This window comes from Thalassophryne amazonica, chromosome 18 (genome assembly GCF_902500255.1).
Source record: "Thalassophryne amazonica chromosome 18, fThaAma1.1, whole genome shotgun sequence".
NCBI lineage: Eukaryota > Metazoa > Chordata > Actinopteri > Batrachoidiformes > Batrachoididae > Thalassophryne > Thalassophryne amazonica.
This window is the reverse complement of record NC_047120.1, coordinates 3,860,385-3,888,264: the sequence shown is the minus strand read 5'-3', so window position 1 is coordinate 3,888,264 and position 27,880 is coordinate 3,860,385. Positions and strand designations below refer to the sequence as shown.

The following is a 27,880-nucleotide window of genomic DNA, read 5'->3' as shown; positions in this document are numbered from 1 at the left end:
TTCCATCCTTGATGGTCTCTTCAGACTCCCCTGTATCGTTGTGAGTGAAGACAAACTCCTTGTGGGAGAAGTAGTCACAAGAGTGACTACAGAAGCAAATTTGACCCTCCTGGGCTCATGCAACAAGCTGTGGAGAAATAAGTTTTTAGTTTGATTGCAGAAACATGAAGATAGATTACCTTATCTTATATTGTAATTTGCACTCAAATAAATAATACAAATAGAAAATGTCAAAAAAGAAAGACACAAAAGGAGAGGGACAGGGGATGTATGAATGTTGGCAGCACTTACATCAACTGATTCATCTGAGGGTGGGGTTTCATTCATAATTCTTTGAAGGGTTCTTTTCTTTTCATTACGTTCATTACATGTAAGAAAACTAATAAAAATGTTATTTTGACAATGATAAAGTCAAAATGAAACTCTATGGCATTGTTTTGTGTTTAAAATCTTTTTGATTATGTTTTTATTTCTAATATCATTTCTTTTAAAGCTGTAAAAAATCTTTAAAACTTTTGTCCAACAATTTACATTTCCTAAATATCAGGGTGGTGCAACCATAAACGTATGACTTTTATTTTGAAATGAAGAGGCAACAGCTGTAAAGAGGACATTCCATCAGCCAGAGGACCCTAAGTGATTGTTTGGACTAAGCTAAAATTTTTGTAGATCTCTGTCAAGTAGTAATTAAAAATAACTACTTTCAACTCATACGTATACTGGTACACTTTTCATGTCAGATGGGTACAACCAATGTAAAACTCATGAAATTATATTTTATCATAAAACTCTTAATTTTTTAAAAAGTGGTCCGTTTGAACTTCATGCTATTGGTAGAAGCTAATGCTAGCATCCAAACAGAAGCCTGCTTATTTGAGATTAGCTGCAATAGTCAGGTGGTGCAACCAGCTAGTCAGGTGGCACATCTGTAAGGAATGTTACTATATAATGCTATTCAAAGCTCTAAGATTATCCATGAAACCATAAAATATTTTGTAGTTTTAAATGTAAAGATATTATACACTTTAAAACATTTCAAATTATAATTTGTACATTTTAGATGCCACTATCAAGTAAAGAAAAGTCGGCATGACACAGGGCGTGTATTAATAATGATCCGGCTGCAAGGGAAGCATATCTTGCAAAAAGAAAAGAGACGTAATGTATCTATACATAGTCCATTTTACATTTATTATTATATTACAACTTCCACATTCTTAAATGGAAATTTGTCAGCTTATTAGGTCTTGTGTTTTATAGCTATCAGAGGAGGAAGAGAGAAGGGAAAATTCTCTAAGCAAGAACAGAAAAAAATAGACAACAGTGGAGGGAAGATCAAAAAGAGCACCGGGACAGAAAAAGAGCCATTGAGGAAATATTGAATTTTACACCCAAGTCAAATGAACCCTCAGAAGAACTTGAACCTAACTCTCCCAACAAGAACAGTGTTGAACCTAACTCTCCCAACAATGTGAGAATGCAATTAACTGTGCATCAAATATCTCTATTTAAGAGCACTTAAATAGAGACCTATCACTAGAACATATGTTACTATCATAAATTATTTTTTGTTCAGCATATTTCATATTATAACAAATATTGTCAGGTGGTACAACCAATATTTGTCAGGTGGTACAACCAATATTTGTCAGGTGGTGCAACCAATTTAAACAAAAAAATTATATGTTAAAGTGACTAAATGTTTTTTTAATGTGATGAATGTAGTTATTATACTAAATATCTGGATTTGCGTATTTGTGTTTTTATTTTTCTGTCTTTAAAGGCAAAATTGAATGTTAACTTGGCTCAAAACCTGACATACAGAATGCTAAAATCATAAATTATTGGAAAAAAAGAACACAGTGACAAAATAATAACCTGTTACCTTGTGTAGACATGCTAAGGAAGAGTTGCAAAAGATTTAATCTTAAAATAAAGATTAGGAATGTATACAGATTTTTATAAATATTTGGATGCGCCACCTGACATTTTTTTGTCATGCAGTTCAAAATACTGTTTCAAAATGAGTTAAAACAGTTAAAAATGTTATTCAATAAATGAGATTTGTTAAAACATTTTATGACAATATGTAAAATACATTTGTTCTTTTTTCAAAAAAGAAACTGTTCATACACATCACCGTAATATTAGCCTTCATTGCCGCAGCAGGCCTCTATATTACGTGGTAATGAAAGCTGTTCATTACGGTAATGAATGACATTTTGCTAAAGTAGCATAAAATGGCAGAAGCCATGATGACTTGGGTAAAACATTTTTACTAACAGTTGGGCTCCTTAATACCTTCTTTACAGTAAAGTGTCATATTAATGACTTTTCAAAAACTTTAAGTCTTACACATTACGGTATTGTACACCTATGGTGTGGAAATAGGGATCCGTAAGGATGAACAACACCATTAACAACATCAAAATATGACAAACAATCTTACCTTGTAGCCATCTTCTGTCTTCTCTTCCTTGTGGTGCATTATGAGCCAAAAAAAATCTTTATTTAAAACAATGCTGTGATTAGGGTAGGATCATGAATACAGTGCAACGGTAATGAAAACTGCATGTTCAGACACTCTGTTTTCCTTAAATATTTTTTTGTACAATGTTGGAAGCCATTATGTCTGATTATATTCTGTTAAACTGTATAATTTTACACATTTGTATATTTATTTCCAGAAATTTTATGAAATGTTAATTATATGAAACTGATGGGAAACCATCAAATTTTTCTTTGGACGCATTACGGTGATGAATTTTTGACTTAAAAATCTTCTTAAAAATATAGAAAATATTATTTTGGTACCAAACAGTGAAAACTGTCCCACATAACAGACAGTGTACTTTCAAATATAAGTGAATTATTTTAGGTTTTCATGATTATATCACTAAAATCTTCACAGACATAGCTTAGGTTGGCTTCATGAGAATCACCCAAATATCAAGGGTATTAAATTGGGTAACATAGAGAGACCTGTATAACTCTGTATGCAGATGATCTGCTTATTTGTTTATCTGATCCCAAAACCTCCATTTCTATCCTCTTGGATTATGTCAACTCATTTGGTGATATATCTGGGTATACTATAAATTGGGGAAAGAATGAGTTTATGCCTCTTAGGGATTACTTGGGGAGTATTTTTCGAATCTGTGCCTTTCAATGTAGTAAACCATCATTTCAATTACTTGGGGTTTAAATTAACTAAAGATCCCAAGAATCTATTTAAAGCAAATTTTTCTGATTCAATCAAAAAGCTTAAAAGTAATATCAAGACCTGGAGAATCTTACCACTAACTATGATAGGATGAATCAACGCAATTAAAATGGTTAGTCTGCCAAGATTTTTGTATTTGTTTTAGAACTTGCTGATGTATCTAAGCACATCTGTTATACAAAAAATGGACTATTTTGCCTTTTGTCTGGGAATTTAAATCTCACAGGATATCTAAAGCTCATCTTCATAAATCAACAGACAAAGCAGGTCTTGGTCTCCCAACAACAACAACACAACACTATTACTGGCCTGCTAACTCCAGGGCCCTCAGTTATTGGAAACAAGGGAGCCTCACAGACCGAGAGGGGCAAGGTACCATCCCTGCTTGGGTACGACTTGAGACTCCCGATGTTGATAATGTCTCACTCCATACACTTTTATTTTTGACTGTTACATTAGAGAATCTGAATCAGCAAAGTTTTGTTTTGAGAAATTCTGTCCGTATTTTGTGTCATATTAAAGTTAGAAATCAATTGCCTAAAGACTGTATTTATTAGGAATAGGTCTTTATTGTCATATGTGCAACGAAATTTAAAGTGCTCTCCAGTCAGTGCAACATTCCTATGTATATAAATATATAAAAACAATTTAAACACTTAAATTACTAGTTCTAAAAAAAAAACAAACATGTAGCAGCACAGGGCATGTAACACACATACCCAGTCACATGGGTAAAAACAGCATATACATACATAAACACTGTATACCCACACCCCAGATATATTGTACACACATGCACATACTTAATACATACATACACACATACATGCATACATACATTCACACCACACACACCTCCACATACATAATTGGCACAGTCACACTGTTATTGTCCTCTAATGGCATTGAGGATGGTTATTGGAGATAGATAAAAGCTGTGTTTGAGTCTCTTTGTCCTTACATTCAGTGACCTGTACCTTCTTCCTGATGGTAACATTTCAAACAGGGAGTGACCCGGATGGTGTATGTCCTTGATAATGTTCTTGGCTTTTTTGAGACAACGATCACTGTGTAGCTCTTCAGTGTGGTGAGAGGGCGGTCGACATTTATACTCAGATTTGCAAAAAAATTTCTTTTAAAATCTGGGCAGATGGATGCGGCATTTGACATTTGGAGAGAGAAGGGCATTTCATCTTTTGCTGATTTGTATAGAAATGGTAATTTTGTTTCATTCGCCCAACTATTCCACAAGTACAATATTCCAAATTCTCATTTCTTTCGCTATCTTCAGATTTGGCACTATGTGAAACAAACATTTAAGCATTTTGAATCTACTCCAACCACACACTCATTTTATGAGAATCTGAGGCTTTCTCCCAATTCTAAACACTTCACTGCCAGGTTTGTTGATAATTTCACTATTTGTGTTTCCACTGAACATTTGTGTGTAGCCTGGGCTCAAGATTTTAATTCAGAAGTATCATATGAAATATGGGATAAAGCCTTATCAAAGATTCACTCCTGTTCTATTAACAGTCGGGATAGACTTATCCAGTACAAAGTACACTCACAAATATAAATGCAACACTTTTGGTTTTGCTCCCATTTTGTATGAGATGAACTCAAAGATCTAAAACTTTTTCCACATACACAATATCACCATTTCCCTCAAATATTGTTCACAAACCAGTCTAAATCTGTGATAGTGAGCACTTCTCCTTTGCTGAGATAATCCATCCCACCTCACAGGTGTGCCATATCAAGATGCTGATTAGACACCATGATTAGTGCACAGGTGTGCCTTAGACTGCCCACAATAAAAGGCCACTCTGAAAGGTGCAGTTTTATCACACAGCACAATGCCACAGATGTCGCAAGATTTGAGGGAGCGTGCAATTGGCATGCTGACAGCAGGAATGTCAACCAGAGCTGTTGCTCGTGTATTGAATGTTCATTTCTCTACCATAAGCCGTCTCCAAAGGCGTTTCAGAGAATTTGGCAGTACATCCAACCAGCCTCACAACCGCAGACCACGTGTAACCACACCAGCCCAGGACCTCCACATCCAGCATGTTCACCTCCAAGATCATCTGAGACCAGCCACTCGGACAGCTGCTGAAACAATCGGTTTGCATAACCAAAGAATTTCTGCACAAACTGTCAGAAACCGTCTCAGGGAAGCTCACCTGCATGCTCGTCGTCCTCATTGGGGTCTCGACCTGACTCCAGTTCGTCCTCGTAACCGACTTGAGTGGGCAAATGCTCACATTCACTGCCGTTTGGCACGTTGGAGAGGTGTTCTCTTCACGGATGAATCCCGGTTCACACTGTTCAGGGTAGATGGCAGACAGTGTGTGTGGCGTCGTGTGGGTGAGCGGTTTTCTGATGTCAGTGTTGTGGATTGAGTGGCCCATTGTGGCGGTGGGGTTATGGTATGGGCAGGTGTCTGTTATGGATGAAGAACACAGGTGCATTTTATTGATGACATTTTGAATGCACAGAGATACCGTGACGAGATCCTTAGGCCCATTGTTGTGCCACACATCCAAGAACATCACCTCATGTTGCAGCAGGATAATGCACGGCCCCATGTTGCAAGGATCTGTACACAATTCTTGGAAGCTGAAAATGTCACAGTTCTTGCATGGCCGGCATACTCATCGGACATGTCACCCATTGAGCATGTTTGGGATGCTCTGGACCAGCATATACGACAGCGTGTACCAGTTCCTGCCAATATCCAGCAACTTCGCACAGCCATTGAAGAGGAGTGGACCAACATTCCACAGGCCACAATTGACAACCTGATCAACTCTATGCAAAGGAGATGTGTTGCACTGCATGAGACAAATGGTGGTCACACCAGATACTGACTGGTATCCCCCCCCCAATAAAACAAAACTGCACCTTTCAGAGTGGCCTTTTATTGTGGACAGTCTAAGGCACACCTGTGCACTAATCATGGTGTCAGCATCAGCATCTTGGTATGGCACACCTGTGAGGTGGGATGGATTATCTCAGCAAAGGAGAAGTGCTCACTATCACAGATTTAGACTGGTTTGTGAACAATATTTGAGGGAAGTGGTGATATTGTGTATGTGGAAAAAGTTTTAGATCTTTGAGTTCATCTCATACAAAATGGAAGCAAAACCAAAAGTGTTGCGTTTATATTTTTCTTGAGTGTAATTCACAGATTACATTACTCAAAGACAGAACTGAGCAAAATGTTTCCTACTGTATCTTCTCAATGCAATAAATGTTCTTCTGCCGAAGGAACACTAGCACACCTGTTTTGGTTTTGCCCAAATTATTTGGTTTTTGATCTGCAATTTTCAAATGGTTTTCTAAATGTTATTTTAGAGATATTAAACAAGATCACAATATTTGGATGTTCTATTAATAGCTTGGGATATACAACTGACCTGTGGTTGGCATTACAACTTGGAATGGTAGTTGCCAAAAAACGTATTCTGATGACCTGGAAATCACCAATCCTCCGAACTTTGAACATTGGCTTAGAGAAATGTCTCAGTGATACAGATGGAATGTCTTCGTCTGGATGATATGGACAGACAACACAGAGATGTTGCAATATGGGGACCCTTCCTGGTTCAATGACAGATTATTGCTCATGGATAAATATTTCTTAATGTGTAAATTTGACATAGAACCTGCCAGTTGTATCTTTACAGTGTTTTGTTGTTTCTGGTCTGGCAATCTGTTGTTATTGCTTTTAGTTTAGTTTCCTTGTGTTTTCTTAAAAATGGAAATTAAAAAATATATAATAAAAAAATATACAGTGGTGGTTTGAAATTTACATAGACTTAATGTTATGGCAGTTCTGGGCTTTTAATGTGTTTGAACTGTTCTTTTGTTGGGGTCAAATGATTAAACAAAATCCATCAAAAATATCTATATTAAAAATGAATTGGGTGTATAAGTTTGAATTAATTTTGTGTTGTGCAGTCAGTTTCTGAATGAACCCAAAAATATATGCTGGAACCACAGGGGATGTAAAGGGAACAAAAGTAATTTATTTGCCACTGTCAAAGTCTAGTCCAAACAAACAGAAGGAGTTCGATAAGCAAAACAGGAGTCGGCGTAGCACTCAAATAAATGTGGGCAGTGGAAGGCAACAACCAGGGTCAGACAAAAGGCAAGCAGTATGAAGATGTCAAAACTAGCAAACAGCTGGAGTGTCCAACACCTCCAGTGTCAATTATTATTTGACACTGGAGGTCCATCCATCCACCCATTTTCTTCCACTTTATCCGGAGTCGGGTCGCGGGGGCAGCAGCTCAAGCAAAGCCGCCCAGACCTCCCGATCCACACACACCTCCCCCAGCTCCTCCGGGGGAACCCCAAGGCGTTCCCAAGCCAGCCGAGAGATGTAGTCCCTCCAGTGTGTCCTGGGTCTTCCCCGGGGCCTCCTCCCAATGGGACGTGCCCGGAACACCTCTCCAGCGAGGCGTCCAGGGGGCATCCGGAAAAGATGCCCGAGCCACCTCAACTGACTCCTTTCGACGTGGAGGAGCAGCGGCTCGACTCCGAGCTCCTCCCGAGTGACCGAGCTCCTCACCCTATCTCTAAGGGAGCGCCCAGCCACCCTGCGGAGGAAACTCATCTCGGCCGCTTGTACTCGCGATCTCGTTCTTTCGGTCATGAGCCAAATCTCATGACCATAGGTGAGGATTGGAACATAGATTGATCGGTAAATCAAGAGCTTTGCCCCCCTACTCAGCTCTCTCTTCACCACAACGGTCCGATACAGCGACCGCATCACTGCAGATGCTGCACCGATCCGTCTATCGATCTCACGCTCCATCCGTCCCTTACTCGTGAACAAGACCCCGAGATACTTAAACTCCTCCACTTGAGGCAAGGACACTCCACCGACCTGAAGAGGGCAAAGCACCTTTTTCTGGTCGAGAACCATGGCCTTGGATTTGGAGGTGCTGATTTTCATCCCGGACGCTTCATACTCGGCTGCAAACCGCCCCAGTGCACGCTGAAGATCCTGATTTGACGAAGCCAACAGAACCACATTGTCTGCAAACAGTAGAGACGAGATTCTGTGGTTCCCAAACCAGACCCCCTCCACACCCTGGCTGCGCCTAGAAATTCTGTCCATAAAAATAATGAACAGAACCGGTGACAAAGGACAGCCCTGGTGGAGGCCAACGTGCACTGGAAACAGGTTTGACTTACTACCGGCAATGTGAACCAAGCTCCTGCTGCGGTCGTACAGGGACCGGATAGCCCTTAGCAAAGGACCCCGGACCCCGTACTCCCAGAGCACTCCCCACAGGGTGCCCTGAGGGACACGGCCGAACGCCTTCTCCAGATCCACAAAACACATGTGGACTGGTTGGGCGAACTCCCATGAACCCTCGAGCACCCGATGGAACGTGTAGAGCTGGTCCAGTGTGCCGCGACCAGGACGAAAACCACACTGCTCCTCCTGAATCCGAGGTTCGACCATCGGTCGAATTCTCCTCTCCAGTACTCTGGAATAGACCTTACCGGGAAGGCTGAGGAGTGTGATCCCCCTATAGTTGGAACACACCCTCCGGTCCCCCTTCTTAAACAGAGGGACCACCACTCCGGTCTGCCAATCCAGAGGCACTGTCCCCGATCGCCACGTGATGCTGCAGAGGCGTGTCAGCCAAGACAGTCCCACAACATCTAGAGACTTAAGGTACTCAAGACGGATTTCATCCACCCCAGGAGCCTTGCCACCGAGGAGCTTTCTAGCCACCTTGGTGACTTCTGCCTTTTTTTTTTTTGCCATCTTGCACTCAGCTGAGACGGACGCATTTTTCTCTTCTCCCTCCCTCCTTATCTTTCCTGCTTCTGTGGCGTGTTGTCTGTGAGGCTGCAGCTTTGCTCTTCTGGAAAACGACAAAAATGGATCTGTTAAAGTGGTCTCTGAACGCAATTGACACTATTTTTTGTACAAGACATTCGGGGGCGGAGGACCCGACCTGTCCTGCCAGGACACATGTGATGGGTTACGTGATGGACTCGTGGAGGAGATGGCAGGTCATGTGCCTTTACACGCTGTCTGTGGAGGATGTCGAAGATGTGTATATATTTGGCTCAGTGGTGACCGGCTTTCTGCTGTGTGGAGCAGGCATAGCGCTGGTTTACCGGAAACTCAAGAAGGTTGAAGCAGCTGTAATTGGCCCGTCCAGGCTGCCCCACATGATTGATTCAATTGGAAGGGCAGTGTCAGCTGAATCTGCGGGTGTTAACCGCGCGTTGGATACCATCTCCGGTAAGATAGTGGCGCTGGAAAACCGCTTTGACCGTCAGTAAGACCGCATCCTTTCTACATTCAGATGTATTGAGAGCACTCTGTTCTCAGACTGTGGAATCTTTCAGGCGTCTGCTAATCGGGATTCATTGTGCTTCCAAAACACAGCTGCACTTCAAGGGCTGCGATAAAAACTCTTGAAGGAAGGACAACACTTAAGCCTCGCTCCCCAGTCTCTCCCTCCTCAGCTTTCTCCAGCTCTGACGTTGACTGTGGACAGTGAACTGTTTCAGGGCTGAGCCCCCTCCTCCTTCCAGATGGATGAACAAGGCCGTGACGGCGCCTAAAGGCTGCCTCCGGGTTTTCTGATAAACTGGACTTTCAAATCTCGATTGTCGTCTTTCGTATCCTGTCTGTGGTGTGTGATCATTGTTTTTTGTGCTGATGGGTTTTTTTTTCCACCTGCAATTGCTGCTGTGTAATGCAGCAGCTATGAAGAGTTTTTCTATCCCACGTTTTTACCTTGGTGTGCTTTTATATGTGTTCATGTACCGGGCCGGCTCATGTGTGTTGTGTGTGTTGTCTGTAAAGAGCCGGTCATGGTTTGCTCAGCCCTGCTGTTGACCTAGGCAGGGAAGTACATCTGGAGCTGGTCCCCGGGCGCCTAAAGGCAACTTCTGCTCCTAACTGGCAATTAGGATGGGTTAAATGCAGTAGACACATTTCATTGTGCAAGGAACATGTTCCTATGTGCATATGATAATAAAATTCTTTTGAATCCTTTGAATCCTTGAATCCTTGTAATGGATGAGTCCACCTCTGAGTCCCAAGTCTCTGCCCCTCTTCGGAAGACATGACAAACGGAGTGAGGAGATCCTCGAAGTACTCCTTCCACCGCCCAACAACATCCCCAGTCAGGGTCAACAGCTCCCACCCACACCGTAAAACAGTGCTGGTGGAGAGCTGCTTCCGCCTCCTGAGGCGTCGGACGGTTTGCCAGAATCTCTTCGAGGCCCGACACGATAGTCCTCCTCCATGGCCTCCCCGAACTCCTCCCAGACCCGAGTTTTTCCCTCTGCGACCGCACGGGCTGCGGCACACTTGGCCTGCCGGTACCTGTCAGCTGCCTCTGGGGTCCCACCTACCAACAAAGATAAGTAGGACTCCTTCAGCTTGACGGCATCCCTTACTTCCGGTGTCCACCACCGGGTTCGGGGATTGCCGCCGTGACAGGCACCAGAGACCTTGTGACCACAGCTACGAGCGGCCGCATGGACAAGGAGGTGGAGACATGGTCCACTCGGACTCCATGTCTTCCAACCTCCCCGGATCTGGAGAAGCTCTCCCGGAGGTGGGATTGAAGACCTCGCTGACAGAGGGTTCCGCCAGTCGTTCCCAGCAGACCTCATGATACGTTTGGGCCTTGCCAGGTCTGACCGGCTTCCTCCCCTCCCAGGAAGGGAGGTGTCAAATAATAATCTGGCATAGCAATGGGGAACAGTGCAGGACTAAAATAGTGACACAAATAAACAGATGAATGACAGGTGATGTGATTAGGGAATGTGAAGCAGCTGTGGGGGAGACAGGTGTCGCAGACTGAACGGTCCGCCCCTAAAAATTGGTCCGCCCTGCCTCAACTGCGCATGCATCATTTTGAAGCTCAGCTGCTTGTCTGAGATGGAGTCTCTTCACCCAAAGCAATCAAATGGATTAATATGATTATTAACCATCAGATGATAAAGGTAAAACCTCTTAAATCATTCTAAAGTCAGTTTTAAGCAGAAATGAGGCGATACTCAGTGTCACTTTGAAATGACCAACGCGTAGTGAACGCATCAGCTAGCTCCTCGTGTAGCCGTGGCACTCTGATCGCTTCCTCCATCTTTCATGATGAATATGTGGAATTATGTGGAAGTGATTGCTGTACACAAGCTTCAGATATCTGTCGCTGAGATAGATGATGACTGAGGTGCAGTTTTAAGTAGAAACAAAATGATAATCAGTGAATCGCAGCTATGCAATCTGCATTTAATGAAACGAATGAGGTTTTGGCTCCGATAACCATTCATTTATAGATCCTAGATGGAAATTAAACTGTGTGAGTCCCCGTCTGTGATTGGTGGATGGTCTCAGGGGCAGAAACAAGGCTGTGTGTTTTTTATGCTGTATGTCCAGCATAAACTATACACTGTTGCATCGTTTACTTGGAAAATTGTCTCGTCTTTTCCAGCCCGACATTTGTCTTTTGGACATTTATGGGGCCATTATTGTAGGAAAGCATTTGCAAATGTGTATTTTGATCTCCTTGAGGGACCAGCCAGGCTTAAAACGACAGTGGTGAGCAATATCAGTGGTGCTTGCGCCCTCTTGTGGAGGCACACAGACAGTTCTACACACACACACACACACACACACACACACACACACACACACACACACACACACACACACACACACACACACACACACACCACACACGCGCACACACACACACACACACATCACTGCACGCATTTACAGATCTAACATGGCAGAACTGTAGCAAAAGTCACGTGTAAGAACACATCCAATCGAATGGCCCGATTTTCACAGACACATGGATACACACGCACAGATCAAAATACGCATTTGCAAATACTCTTGCGACAATAATGGCCCCATATAGTATTCTTTATTTTTTTGCAATAATAAATAAATTGATTGTTCTCTTGTTGAGCCAATTCTTGGAATAAAAACTGTATGATCCTGTTTTTAAAATAGGCTTTGATTCACAAACTCTAAATTGATGAGGTGGACCATTAAATAGTTTAGCTCCAGTGTACTTGAAGGATGAAGCCCCACAGGTCTTCACCTGAGGATTGACCAGAGAAAAGGTACTCGACAGAGTATTAATATTGTGCTGCGCAGCTGTAAATTTAAAAGAAGTGACCAAGTTATTTGGGGCTTGTTTATTTACTATATTAAACATGTGATTTAATTTATTTGTTGAACTCTGAGCTCGAGGGAAATATTGACCATTTAGCCTATGTGGGTCTGGGGTTATCAATCAATCATCAATCAATTTTATTTATATAGCGCCAAATCACAACAAACAGTTGCCCCAAGGCGCTTTATATTGTAAGGCAAGGCCATACAATAATTACGTAAAAACCCCAACGGTCAAAACGACCCCTGTGAGCAAGCACTTGGTGACAGTGGGAAGGAAAACTCCCTTTTAACAGGAAGAAACCTCCAGCAGAACCAGGCTCAGGGAGGGGCAGTCTTCTGCTGGGACTGGTGGGGCTGAGGGAGAGAACCAGGAAAAAGACATGCTGTGGAAGAGGAGCAGAGATCGATCACTAATGATTAAATGCGGAGTGGTGCATACTGAGCAAAAAGAGAAAGAAAACAGTGCATCATGGGAACCCCCAGCAGTCTAAGTCTATAGCAGCATAACTAAGGGATGGTTCAGGGTCACCTGATCCAGCCCTAACTATAAGCTTTAGCAAAAAGGAAAGTTTTAAGCCTAATCTTAAAAGTAGAGAGGGTGTCTGTCTCCCTGATCTGAATTGGGAGCTGTTCCACAGGAGAGGAGCCTGAAAGCTGAAGGCTCTGCCTCCCATTCTACTCTTACAAACCCTAGGAACTACAAGTAAGCCTGCAGTCTGAGAGCGAAGCGCTCTATTGGGGTGATATGGTTATGCAGAGAGGAGAAAGTAAATGATCTTAGTAAGTCCCTTCGGCTGCTCCCTTGTTTGCACTCGGGGTCGCCACAGCAAATCCAAGTTGGATCTGCATGTTGAATTGGCACAGGTTTTACGCCGGATGCCCTTCCTGACGCAACTCCACATTACATGGAGAAATGTGGCAGGGGTGGGATTTGAACCCGGAGCCTTCTGAACTGAAACCAAGCGCATTAACCACTTGGCCACTGCATAATTTGCAACCTCCCCTAGTTATGCTTGGTCAGGCCAGAATACCAGGCTACACTGGCATACTCTGTGACACTGTATCAAGGCTGATGGAAGAAGTTTTTTCATATGCAAATCCAAATCTTTGGCCTGTTTGTCTGAGAACTTTAATTTTGCATGTGACTTGCTGATCACTTTCTCAGCTGTAAGATTGCCAGATATGGTCTGATCTAAATCAAGACCAATATATTTTACATCAGATTTACTCATAATTTTATTTTACCAGCATTGTCATTAATGATCATCAGATTTACTCATAATTTTATTTTACCAGCATTGTCATTAATGATATACTTGTGTTATAATGTGATTGTTCCATCATAAAATACTGTATGTAATAGAGATATAAATTGTGAAGTGTTTGTTCAACTATGGACTGTTAGGACCATATTGTACAAAATGAAGGGGATTTGGGTGTCTGTTCCTGTTCTCTCCAGTTTTTGGAGAAGACTCACACAGGAACAGAAGCTGCTGGCAGATGATTATAGATTTTGTCCAGCTTGTAAGAAGTTGGATAAACCGCTGCCTCCATCCTCCCTAACTTTCCTTGCAAATTCACTGCAGAAAATGGTTCTGGGGAGCATTAGCATGGCTAAAACCTTTCAGTGTTCAACCTTTCAAACCCCAGACTCCCCAACCAGGACCCTCTTCACCCCCAGCCATTTTAAGCGTTTTTCATTATTTGCCTCTTACATACCTGTAGATGAGCTTACTGAAATATTTTTGGAATCATGGATGTGGAGAGGAGAAGAATCAAACACAGTTTCCCTTCTATTTTTATTTTTAATACGCATATGTCGTTGACATGAATGAGCGAAGGTCGTCAGGATCTCACCATGTCGTTTAGGTCCTTCAGACTTTATTTTAAGCAAATGCTTCAGCAGAGCATTAGCATAGCAAACACCTTTCAGCTTCTGGGGGGCTCCGCCCTCCCCAGACCCCCCCCTCCCCCCACCTTTTTAAGCATTTTTCTTTATTTGCCTCTCACATGCCTGGAAAAGCCCCTCGCATCTAACCATGTCCTTTAGGTCCTTCAGACTTTTTTCAGTAAAATTGTTCTTGGGGAGCATTAGCATGACTAAAACCTTTTAGCTTCAGACCCCCTGCCTTTTTAAGTGTTTTGTTTATTTAGCCTTTCAGCTTCTAGAGGGGCTCTGCCCCCACACTCCCCACCTTTTTAAGCATTTTTCTTTTTTTGCTTTTCAGCTAACTCCTCCACCCCCATTTACATCGCTCTTAACCCCCTGCCACTTTAAGCATTTTTTAAATGTAGATGTAAATTAATATTCAAAGTTTTCAGCTAGTTAACAGTAGGGCTGTACAATATCTCCAAATTATCATCTCTCAATATTGTCATATAAATTGTCATGTAAATGTCACTTATATACATGCTGTCCATATTCTTGTGCCGCTTAGGTAGGTAGGGAGAGTTCCCTTGGGATAAAAAAGCTTTTCAACCTACCATCCCTGGTTCTCAAGACGAGGCACCTAAGTAGCTCTACTCTTTTTTTTCTTTTTCTTTAAAGATATTTTGGTGTACCTTAGTAAACACTAGTAGAGTTCCACCTTAGATTTGGAATATATAATAGAAGATATACCTTACTGAATTTTCATATCAGTGTGATATATGATATGACTACGATTTGACACAAAGTGTAGCAACAGTGAAAATTAAACATTCTTAAACAAAACAGTAATAATACCACACTCATTTTGCACTCATCATAAGGTTAGGATACTGTGCCCTCCAAAAGTATTGGAACACTTGGAATTTCACACATTTTAATTTGTTTATGCCATTTTAATACAAGAAAAACAAAAAATAAAGAATAAAAATTTCTAAAATGATCTACCTCAAACTCAAACTGAAAGCAAATCTCTAAAATGTGATAAAACCTGTAAATAATAATCAGTTTTATTGCCACTTTTTTTTAGACAAGTCAGGGGATGGAAACATGATAAGTGATAAGAATGGTGACAAAGGTCAGTTTCAGTTTGTACACGGGTCAAAAGTTAAAGTTGTTCCATTAATTTTGCTCCAGCTGTATTTGTGCTGAATTTGATGCTTGTATCACCATTTGAAGGATTGTTTCAGTGATCTGCTGCACTAATAAGCCAACAGAGCATGAACCAGCTGTTGTCTGTTAGCTTAAACATGTATATAAGATAACCCGAATTAATGGAGAAATGCTGCTTTTAACAACCTGGACTTCATTTCTGGCATAAAATACGGTCGTTTACTCACCAATATAAGTTTGGTGTGATTAGAAGTCCATGGTTCAAACGATGTGTTCAGTTCAAATCTGAAGCAAACATTTTTCTTCTTCTACTTTAGAACTTTTTGTGGTACACAGCACAAACTACTGGACAGGAGGAACCTAGCAGTCAATATGACACTGATTTGAAAATGCAGCTCTTTCAATCAGACATGTGGTGCTTTGACATGTCAATCATCTGTGTCCAATCAGATTTCAGGGAAGTCCATTGAAACCCCGGAGAGAAGGGAGAAGGGGCAGAAAGATTCCTTTCTGAAACTTCTAAAGGGGGCTTACGCCATTAAACTACAAAACCTGTGGAAGATCTATTTAAAGTCTTCATTAACATTTAGAGAAAAGTTCAAGGCTTGGAAAAGAAAGTTATGGCAAAAAATTCAACTTAAAAAAACTTTTGGCATTGAGCGGAAAAGGAAGAATTTGGAGACTTCCAAATTCGCTCTTAAGTTGAAAAACCCAGCTATGAAGTTGTCTTCAAAATGCACAGGACTTGACTTAGGTCTTAAAAGTTATTGGCAGAAGTTAGCGATGAAATGCAGGATTAAAACAATGAAACAAAAGCCACGAGCTCAGAATAAGGACCAAAGCATCGGCCCCACCGAATAATAAGCCATGAATAATGAGCCATGCATGGGTCTGTCAGCGATTATTTGAAGAATGGGCCACGTTTTAAGCCATCACGTATCCGCTACTAAGGCGCCTCTCTGTACCTCACATGTGCCAGGTATCAGCCTCTAGTGAGTCATTTGAGCCTCAAATGGCTCATGTCGCCGCATATGATCCACATCAAGCCACATATGATCCATGTAGCATCATGTTAATGTGACATTGGTGCACGTTTAGGCATGGGTTTGGTCCAAACCTCCAGCCCTTCCACACTCGGTCCCTTTAAAGTGTGGATTTTCAATTGACGGGATCCATTCAAGATATCACATTTTGTCACAAAAACAAAAAAAAAAGACGCTGCACTGAGTGAGTGCGTGCTCCCGCGCCAGGGGATATTAAATTCTTACGGGGATAACGACTTTGGCATGCTACTGGCTGGTGTGCACTGTGCACCTGGCTGCTGTTCACCTGTGTTCCAGAGTCAAATGCAGCAGTTCTATGTGTTCACTCAGTTCTCTGTGACAAAAAAAAAAAATAAAAATTGTTAGGTCCTTGTAGCTGCCAGGCACTGGGATAATGGGCTTTAACAGCTTTGTCCTCACCATTCACATGCCTCTAAAACCTTATTAGTCATTGTAGTACCTCCTACACAAACTGCCCCACGCTGTTGTTGCTAAATTTTGAACATCTTGAAATTATCGCGATGCATGAGCCTCATTAATGAATGCCTCTAAGAGCCTCTCAGAGCCACTATTCTCCCACGATAATTGAATAAGTCTTCTCGTAGCAAAAAAAAAAACAAAACAAAAAACATGCTGCGTGGCTCATTATTCATTATTTGGTGGGACCAGGGCTTCAGGAGGGTCAAGGAAAGTTAAGAGCTTAAGAGAAGAGATCTGAATAATCCAGGGAAGAGTGAGCTCCTTTGTGTTCACTTCTTTTTAAAGAATGCTACACGCGTGGTTGTAGGCTCTTCCCATTTGGCATGAGGTTGCTTCTGATGGCAAGTTTTTTTAAAAACACTTCAGATGCAATAAATGACATATACCTTCTTTCTTCTTCGGCTAACAGTTTATAAGCTGACCGAAGTCATCTTCTAAACCCATTCTAGAAAAAGGAAGTGATTATCAACAACACTGTTTCCACCATGACGTTTCCTTAATAATCAACAAATAACATTTAAACATGCACCACACGAACAGATTATGAAAAAGGAAGCCTCATAAGATCACATGGAAGAAACATAAAAGATTCAATTGGAGCATAAATTTCATCTTTGATTACGTATAAAAACACAGTAATAGAAGTTAAACGACATGTTGCATGGAAATCATAACAATTTAAGGCCCTGTCACACCTTGATGATTTAGCCTACGTATGCCGGCCGTTTTAAAAACTCTAGCGCACACTGTTGTATGTCTAATAAATTAATGCAGCTGTCACACTTTGACAATTATCCAGCGTCCGCCGACAGCCCAGTTAACACCTAGTGGTTCTGGTTGGTACTACACCATGTGGTGTGGGTCAGAGTAATAAAACATTATTTTATTTTTTATTTTCATTTTTTTATCTCTGTGGACCATTTTCATTGTGTACAGAATGCTGATGACATTGGCTGTGGAAAATGTTGCTGTGAATGAATGGAGAGCTGTGACTCTTTAAAGCGCAGGCTGCTTTCAGCTCTGCTGATCAGAAAGCAGCTGCGCTGGACTTTTTTCCGCTGATCAGGTCATCACAGACCTGAATAAAGAAACGCTGTGATAATTTAAACTTCTGAAAACAAAGTACTCGTGAATACTTGAGTGTTTCTGACAGTGGTGATGTAGCAATTGGAAATGCCCCAGTGCATGCTTGAAGGGAATGTATCTGCTAACATTAACAATTGAGCCACAAATTTATTCCAAAGTTTACATAAGTATGATGTCGTGTTATGATGACTTGTTTTTAAGTGATAGCTGTTAATTTTGATGCAGTCACGGTAAAAGCAGCAACCGTGAGAAGATTTAGTGCACCTGCGTGGCCATCAGTCATAAACACAGCCTGTTGAAATTAAAACAAAGCACTTATAACTGTTGTATTTAACTGTTAAAAACAAAAAATACATCTATGTGATCATGCAGCCTGTGAAAAACAATGTTGTGGAGACATTCCACATTCATGTTCACAGCAGCAATAAAACTGCTGAGAGCTGCACAATAAAACAGCGTGCTGGGCTGCACGCACATACATCCAGTGGTGGGCACAGTTCCGATAATCTGAAACACGATAATTATCGAAGATAATGTTTTCATTATCGGATTATCTTTTTAGATAACTTTAAAAACCATTATCGGACTAATTATCTTGCGATAAATTTTTGTCCGATAATTTTTAGACCGATAACGTGGTAAATAAAGTTGAACAGCTACAAATATTTATAAAACTTAAAATCAGTTGAGCACCTATTAAATGTTTCATAGCTGATGTGTAGTTCTACCCGCTGCAAAACAGAGAAGAGCTGCTTTAAGAAGAAACCACTCCATCCTCTGTAGACAAAGGAAAACTGGTCCCAAAAAAAAAAAAAAACCTAATTTCTCTTAACCCCATACTGATACGTGGGCAATATCACCCAAGTCATCCAGAAGCATACATTTTTAACTTATGATTCAACTTTTAACCAAACTAATGTTGGACAAGTTATTTAAATTAATGTCACGTCTGAAGTTTTATAAAGTGAAAATATCAGATATATGTTTTAGTTTTAAAGTAATGCACTAATTTTTAAGGTTTTAGTGTGGATATATGCTGTGCCCAGCAGTGCATTATGGGTAGGATAGGGTAATCTCAGTATGTTCACGACATGAGAAATGCATTTCAGACACTCTGATTAGGCTGTACGGACAACAGCATTAAACTCTAGTGCCTAAAACTCTCGTGAATATATTCTCTGGGTTTATAGACGTTGTTATTGTGTCTGCGTTTATTAAATTCCACGCATCTTAAATGTAGCAAACACGGATTATCTGGAATTTTGTTTTGGCAAGTTTTCAAGGTCTCTACTGCCATCTACTGGCCAGTAGTGTTCATTCCCCCTATTGACATATCCCATAATCCCTTGCGTGCCAGAGAGTCACTGCAGTCAACAGCATATAGAGAATCAATACGATGACAGTTGTAAATTAATATTATACTACAAAAATGTATTTTTTTAATGCTTTTTGTCATGTTAATAAGAGACTGCTGCATGATACCCTGAAAACTTGCTAAAACAATTATAACAAATAATCTGTGTCTGTTACGTTTAATCTGCGTGGAATTTAATAAACGCAAACCGAATTTCAGACATATATATTAGTCTCAAACAAAGAGGACAAACAGTGTTGTAAAGAACAATAATCAAGACGTTAAAGAGCAAACTTCACTTTCCTCCAGAACGACATGATCAGGAAGCGAGTGTAGCTCACAGCAGCTCCCATTGAAAATAACGGAGAGACAGCCTGTGATTCTCGCATGTTTCCATGAAATAAACACAATAACAACATCTATAAACCCAGAGAATATATTCACGAGAGTTTTAGGCACAATATAAAAATAATTTTATGTCGTGATGTTAATGGTGTTGTCTGTGTGCAGCGGTTAAAGTGCAGCCCGATCAGAGAGTCTCAATGCAGTTTTCAATGTTACTGAGATCTTGCAGCGTGGCGACCTCTCCGAGGTTTTGTGGGATTTGAAACGTCAATAGGGCGAATAGCCAACATTTATGTGTCAAGACAATATTGAGTGCACGTTTTACAATATCATAAAATGTGCGCACATTCTCTCCACATGCAAAACATTTTGCGATGACACTTCCAGGGCTCTGTAAAAATGCCTGTTTTTACAAATAAAAAAAATTGAATATTTTACAAAAGCACATTTATCTGTAAACACCAACACACGACACATATCACATTAACGTGTTGGTTTACATAATGAATGACTGAACGAATCAGTGTTTAGCAGAGGCACATTTTACCCAGAATCCTTTGTGATCTGTCTGTGTTTGTTACAAAACCTCAGAATTAGTGCATTATTCAGCATTAAAAGATATATGTTATATTTTAACTTTGTACAAATGACAGAATTGACATTAATGGAGTTATTCTATCGGTATTAATGTTATTTATAAATCAAAACCATAAGTCAGCATGACTTTATTTTCCAAGACCTCCACCTGACCGGAGCGTTGTGATTAGTAGAGAACTGGGCTTTGTGGCTGCGCTTAGCTTGCATCTGTGCTGGAAGCCATGTGGTAAACAAAAGCTTCCAGCAGGGAGCAAGCTGTTCAAAGACAGAAGTGTGGGCTCATTGTTTGGGTTTGTTGTCGCTTTTGCTGTTACCAGAGGTGATCGTGGTGTTAAAACTCAAATTCAGTTTATTAGTAGTTGCAAATGTACCAGAGACAACACTGGAATTTATCAGTTATCTGTAACTTCCGATACATTTTTGGGTGGTTTATTGTTTTATCTTTATCAAAGATAACTTTTCAGTTATCTGATTATCTGTTATCGAAGTTAATTTTTTGGTTATAGGTGCCCACCACTGCATACATCCAGATCCTAATTCCAACAGACTCTCTCAAAGACAATAAAATAATAATAAAAACTACCAGCTCCGCTGAAGAGAAGTCAAAACAAAAGAGGAAAAAACCTGCACAGGCCACTCACCCAGTTGTAAAAATTTCCATATGTAAAGTCCACATCATCAAAGAAGCCCCCACGCACGTATCATGCATGTGAATGCCAGCCAGAGAACATGCTCAGGTCCAATATAAGTCCTCACGCACGCTTCGTGTGTGTGATCACTGGCCAGATGTCCCACTGCAGCTTTGCCTCCAACTCAAGTTCTGTCACAATTGTGCAGTGGTGCGCACAGCTAACCAAAAAGTTAGCTTTGATAACCACTAATCCGCTAAGTGAAAAGATAACTTTTATAACGCTAAACCGATAAACCGCTAAAAGATTTAGTGGACGTGACAGCTAACCGCTAACTTTTAGTATTGGCTCTGGTACAGTGTTAGCTACTGATAAGCCAGTTTTGAGTTTAAGCTCCACCGGCGCTTCTGAGGAAAATCAAAGGCGATCACAAATCCAACAAGAACAACGAGTCAGAGTTTCTGTCTTTGTGCACCCTGCCCACTCAGGAAGTGCCCACTCATGACAATAAATGACACTCAGGAAGTGTCATTTACTTTCAACATGAAACAGCACAGATGTGTGGCAGAAGACATCACAAGCAAAGACGTTTTGATTCATGGACTGCATTTATATAACGCTTTTCCATCTGCATCAGACGCTCAAAGCGTCTGACATCAGACATCTGCATCAGACGCTCAAAGCGCTTTACAATTATGCCTCACATTCACCGCGATGTTAGGGTGCTGCCATACAAGGCGCTCACTACACAACGGGAGCAATAGGGGATTAAAGACCTTGCCCAAGGGCCCTTAGTGATTTTCCAGTCAGGCGGGGATTTGAACCCATGATCTTCTGGACTCAAGCCCAACACCTTAACCACTAGACCATCACCTCCCCTATGATTCATGGTTTGCTTTATAAACCAAACTAATTCTGGACAGTTTATTAACATTAACTTCAGCTCTGTCATTTTTACAAAGTGAAAATATCAATCAATCAATCAATTTTTTTATATAGCGCCAAATCGCAACAAACAGTTGCCCCAAGGCACTTTATATTGTAAGGCAAGGCCATACAATAATTATGTAAAACCCCAACGGTCAAAACGACCCCCTGTGAGCAAGCACTTGGCTACAGTGGGAAGGAAAAACTCCCTTTTAACAGGAAGAAACCTCCAGCAGAACCAGGCTCAGGGAGGGGCAGTCTTCTGCTGGGACTGGTTGGGGCTGAGGGAGAGAACCAGGAAAAAGACATGCTGTGGAGGGGAGCAGAGATCGATCACTAATGATTAAATGCAGAGTGGTGCATACAGAGCAAAAAGAGAAAGAAACAGTGCATCATGGGAACCCCCCAGCAGTCTACGTCTATAGCAGCATAACTAAGGGATGGTTCAGGGTCACCTGATCCAGCCCTAACTATAAGCTTTAGCAAAAAGGAAAGTTTTAAGCCTAATCTTAAAAGTAGAGAGGGTGTCTGTCTCCCTGATCTGAATTGGGAGCTGGTTCCACAGGAGAGGAGCCTGAAAGCTGAAGGCTCTGCCTCCCATTCTACTCTTACAAACCCTAGGAACTACAAGTAAGCCTGCAGTCTGAGAGCGAAGCGCTCTATTGGGGTGATATGGTACTACGAGGTCCCTAAGATAAGATGGGACCTGATTATTCAAAACCTTATAAGTAAGAAGAAGAATTTTAAATTCTATTCTAGAATTAACAGGAAGCCAATGAAGAGAGGCCAATATGGGTGAGATATGCTCTCTCCTTCTAGTCCCCGTCAGTACTCTAGCTGCAGCATTTTGAAATAACTGAAGGCTTTTTAGGGAACTTTTAGGACAACCTGATAATAATGAATTACAATAGTCCAGCCTAGAGGAAATAAATGCATGAATTAGTTTTTCAGCATCACTCTGAGACAAGACCTTTCTGATTTTAGAGATATTGCGTAAATGCAAAAAAGCAGTCCTACATATTTGTTTAATATGCGCATTGAAGGACATATCCTGATCAAAAATGACTCCAAGATTTCTCACAGTATTACTAGAGGTCAGGGTAATGCCATCCAGAGTAAGGATCTGGTTAGACACCATGTTTCTAAGATTTGTGGGGCCAAGTACAATAACTTCAGTTTTATCTGAGTTTAAAAGCAGGAAATTAGAGGTCATCCATGTCTTTATGTCTGTAAGACAATCCTGCAGTTTAGCTAATTGGTGTGTGTCCTCTGGCTTCATGGATAGATAAAGCTGGGTATCATCTGCGTAACAATGAAAATTTAAGCAATACCGTCTAATAATACTGCCTAAGGGAAGCATGTATAAAGTGAATAAAATTGGTCCTAGCACAGAACCTTGTGGAACTCCATAATTAACTTTAGTCTGTGAAGAAGATTCCCCATTTACATGAACAAATTGTAATCTATTAGACAAATATGATTCAAACCACCACAGCGCAGTGCCTTTAATACCTATGGCATGCTCTAATCTCTGTAATAAAATTTTATGGTCAACAGTATCAAAAGCAGCACTGAGGTCTAACAGAACAAGCACAGAGATGAGTCCACTGTCCGAGGCCATAAGAAGATCATTTGTAACCTTCACTAATGCTGTTTCTGTACTATGATGAATTCTAAAACCTGACTGAAACTCTTCAAATAGACCATTCCTCTGGCACCTCTACTGCCACCTTAAAAGCCTGTGGTACATAGCCAACTAACAAAGATAGATTGATCATATTTAAGATCGAAGCATTAAATAATGGTAGGGCTTCCTTGAGCAGCCTGGTAAGAATGGGGTCTAATAAACATGTTGATGGTTTGGATGAAGTAACTAATGAAAATAACTCAGACAGAACAATCGGAGAGAAAGAGTCTAACCAAATACCGGCATCATTGAAAGCAGCCAAAGATAACGATACGTCTTTGGGATGGTTATGAGTAATTTTTTCTCTAATAGTTAAAATTTTGTTAGCAAAGAAAGTCATGAAGTCATTACTAGTTAAAGTTAATGGAATACTCAGCTCAATAGAGCTCTGACTCTTTGTCAGCCTGGCTACAGTGCTGAAAAAAAACCTGGGGTTGTTCTTATTTTCTTCAATTAGTGATGAGTAGAAAGATGTCCTAGCTTTACGGAGGGCTTTTTTATAGAGCAACAGACTCTTTTTCCAGGCTAAGTGAAGATCTTCTAAATTAGTGAGACGCCATTTCCTCTCCAACTTACGGGTTATCTGCTTTAAGCTACGAGTTTGTGAGTTATACCACGGAGTCAGACACTTCTGATTTAAAGCTCTCTTTTTCAGAGGAGCTACAGCATCCAAAGTTGTCTTCAATGAGGATGTAAAACTATTGACGAGATACTCTATCTCCCTTACAGAGTTTAGGTAGCTACTCTGCACTGTGTTGGTATATGGCATTAGAGAACATAAAGAAGGAATCATATCCTTAAACCTAGTTACAGTGCTTTCTGAAAGACTTCTAGTGTAATGAAACTTATTCCCCACTGCTGGGTAGTCCATCAGAGTAAATGTAAATGTTATTAAGAAATGATCAGACAGAAGGGAGTTTTCAGGGAATACTGTTAAATCTTCTATTTCCATACCATAAGTCAGAACAAGATCTAAGATATGATTAAAGTGGTGGGTGGACTCATTTACTTTTTGAGCAAAGCCAATAGAGTCTAATAATAGATTAAATGCAGTGTTGAGGCTGTCATTCTCAGCATCTGTGTGGATGTTAAAATCGCCCACTATAATTATCTTATCTGAGCTAAGCACTAAGTCAGACAAAAGGTCTGAAAATTCACAGAGAAACTCACAGTAACGACCAGGTGGACGATAGATAATAACAAATAAAACTGGTTTTTGGGACTTCCAATTTGGATGGACAAGACTAAGAGACAAGCTTTCAAATGAATTAAAGCTCTGTCTGGGTTTTTGATTAATTAATAAGCTGAAATGGAAGATTGCTGCTAATCCTCCGCCTCGGCCCGTGCTACGAGCATTCTGACAGTTAGTGTGACTCGGGGGTGTTGACTCATTTAAACTAACATATTCATCCTGCTGTAACCAGGTTTCTGTAAGGCAGAATAAATCAATATGTTGATCAATTATTATATCATTTACTAACAGGGACTTAGAAGAGAGAGACCTAATGTTTAACAGACCACATTTAACTGTTTTAGTCTGTGGTGCAGTTGAAGGTGCTATATTATTTTTTCTTTTTGAATTTTTATGCTTAAATAGATTTTTGCTGGTTATTGGTAGTCTGGGAGCAGGCACCGTCTCTACGGGGATGGGGTAATGAGGGGATGGCAGGGGGAGAGAAGCTGCAGAGAGGTGTGTAAGACTACAACTCTGCTTCCTGGTCCCAACCCTGGATAGTCACGGTTTGGAGGATTTAAGAAAATTGGCCAGATTTCTAGAAATGAGAGCTGCTCCATCCAAAGTGGGATGGATGCCGTCTCTCCTAATAAGACCAGGTTTTCCCCAGAAGCTTTGCCAATTATCTATGAAGCCCACCTCATTTTTTTTTTGGACACCACTCAGACAGCCAGCAATTCAAGGAGAACATGCGGCTAAACATGTCACTCCCGGTCCAATTGGGGAGGGGCCCAGAGAAAACTACAGAGTCCGACATTGTTTTTGCAAAGTTACACACCGATTTAATGTTAATTTTAGTGACCTCCGATTGGCACACTGTGGCATTGTGCACACAGCACAATGCCACAGATGTCGCAAGATTTGAGGGAGCGTGCAACTGGCATGCTGACAGCAGGAATGTCAACCAGAGCTGTTGCTCGTGTATTGAATGTTCATTTCTCTGCCATAAGCCGTCTCTGGTGGCGGTGGGGTTATGGTATGGGCAGGCGTCTGTTATGGACGAAGAACACAGGTGCATTTTATTGATGGCATTTTGAATGCACAGAGATACCGTGACGAGATCCTGAGGCCCATTGTTGTGCCAACATCCAAGAACATCACCTCATGTTGCAGCAGGATAATGCACGGCCCCATGTTGCAAGGATCTGTACACAATTCTTGGAAGCTGAAAATGTCCCAGTTCTTGCATGGCCGGCATACTCACCGGACATGTCACCCATTGAGCATGTTTGGGATGCTCTGGACCGGCGTATACGACAGCGTGTACCAGTTCCTGCCAATATCCAGCAACTTCGCACAGCCATTGAAGAGGAGTGGACCAACATTCCACAGGCCACAATTGACAACCTGATCAACTCTATGCGAAGGAGATGTGTTGCACTGCATGAGGCAAATGGTGGTCACACCAGATACTGACTGGTATCCCCCCCCCCCCAATAAAACAAAACTGCACCTTTCAGAGTGGCCTTTTATTGTGGGCAGTCTAAGGCACACCTGTGCACTAATCATGGTGTCTAATCAGCATCTTGATATGACACACCTGTGAGGTGGGATGGATTATCTCAGCAAAGGAGAAGTGCTCACTATCACAGATTTAGACTGGTTTGTGAACAATATTTGAGGGAAATGGTGATATTGTGTATGTGGAAAAAGTTTTAGATCTTTGAGTTCATCTCATACAAAATGGGAGCAAAACCAAAAGTGTTGCGTTTATATTTTTGTTGAGTGTAGAATAACTGTGCCAACTCTGTCTCACTCACTCACTCACTCACTCACTCACTCACTCACTCACTCACTCACTCACTCACTCACTCACAATCATCTGTAGGGTGAAACCAATCAATCAATGTCTTAAACGATGACTACATATATAACTGCTATAAACTGTTCAGATAGCTTCACTGATTTTCAACAGAGGTTTTTATATGATGGACAGGAAAGTCAACTGTAATATATATATATATATATATATATATATATATATATATATATATATATATATATATATAAACTTTATTAATGACCGTGTTTGATAATTTTTAATAAATTGTTGGGGTGTTTTCTTTCAGCTTCCCTCAGAGTCCAGACTCATCTGTACCTGTAGCCAGCTGTGTGTCCCTAAAGAGTGACTGGTCAATGGAAGAACCTCCTGTTTTTAAAGAACAGCAACCCTCTGCTGGAAAGAAGTGAGCACTGACTGATGCTAGAATGTTTGTCTTTATGATGTCACGACCATCCACAGAACAGCTGAGAGTGTGTTTGCTGTTAACATTTGAACTGTAATGGCTTCAACAATTCTTGTTGTTGTTAAGCTACTTCCCAAGTTTCAGTTTTCAGAAGGAAACATCTGCAGTCACAATCAAACTGTGAGTCTCCATCGCAAAACTTAGTTTGATCTGTATTAATGTATTAGAATAAACACAAGGACCTGGTAGGAAATTGTCAGATTTTGTGTTTTATGATTTAACTTGTTTAAATGAGCAGGAGAAGAACAATTTGATTTGTTGACATTTTGAGGAATCTACCAGTTGGACAGAATATATCAGTTTCTACAAAAATAAGATACTTTACATCAGGAAGTTTTGAGAGAACCTCCTAGCCTTGCAGTAGAAAAGGCACAGTTTAGACTTTGGGAACCTGATCCATGTTGGATTCTTGGACTTATTAGTTTTCAAAGTCCAAAGCCTTCACTGGTTTGCTGCTTTCAAGGATGCTAGAAAACTGATCAGATGGGCTGGCTCTGTGGTTGGCATGAAGCTGGACTCTCTGACGGTGGCAGAGAAGAGAACACTGGATAAACTGCTGGACATTGTGGGCGATGCCAGTCAGCCTCTGCACACCGTCATCAGCAACCAGAGGAGCCTCTTCAGCCACAGACTGCTCCTTCCCAAGTGCAGGACCAACAGACTGAAAAACTCCTTTGTCCCTCAGGCCATCAGACTGTACAACTCGTCACTCGGGGGGGTAACAGGAAGACAGAGGATGAGAATGAGAGGAACAGTACTAGCCAGTAAACCGGTATTGATCAGTATATCTGGTATTTATATTGTG

At 41.0% G+C, this 27,880-nt stretch overlaps 1 protein-coding gene across 2 annotated transcripts in view; it reads left to right on the top strand.

The window, feature by feature from the left end:
• Positions 1-27,880, top strand: part of LOC117530228 (NLR family CARD domain-containing protein 3-like) — a 133,280-nt gene that overhangs the window by 11,751 nt on the left and 93,649 nt on the right. For both annotated transcript variants that reach the window (XM_034193156.1, XM_034193155.1), the window contains exon 3: positions 26,899-27,015. In XM_034193156.1, coding sequence (XP_034049047.1) covers positions 26,899-27,015 — 117 coding nt within the window. The remainder of the gene's footprint in view (positions 1-26,898; positions 27,016-27,880) is intronic.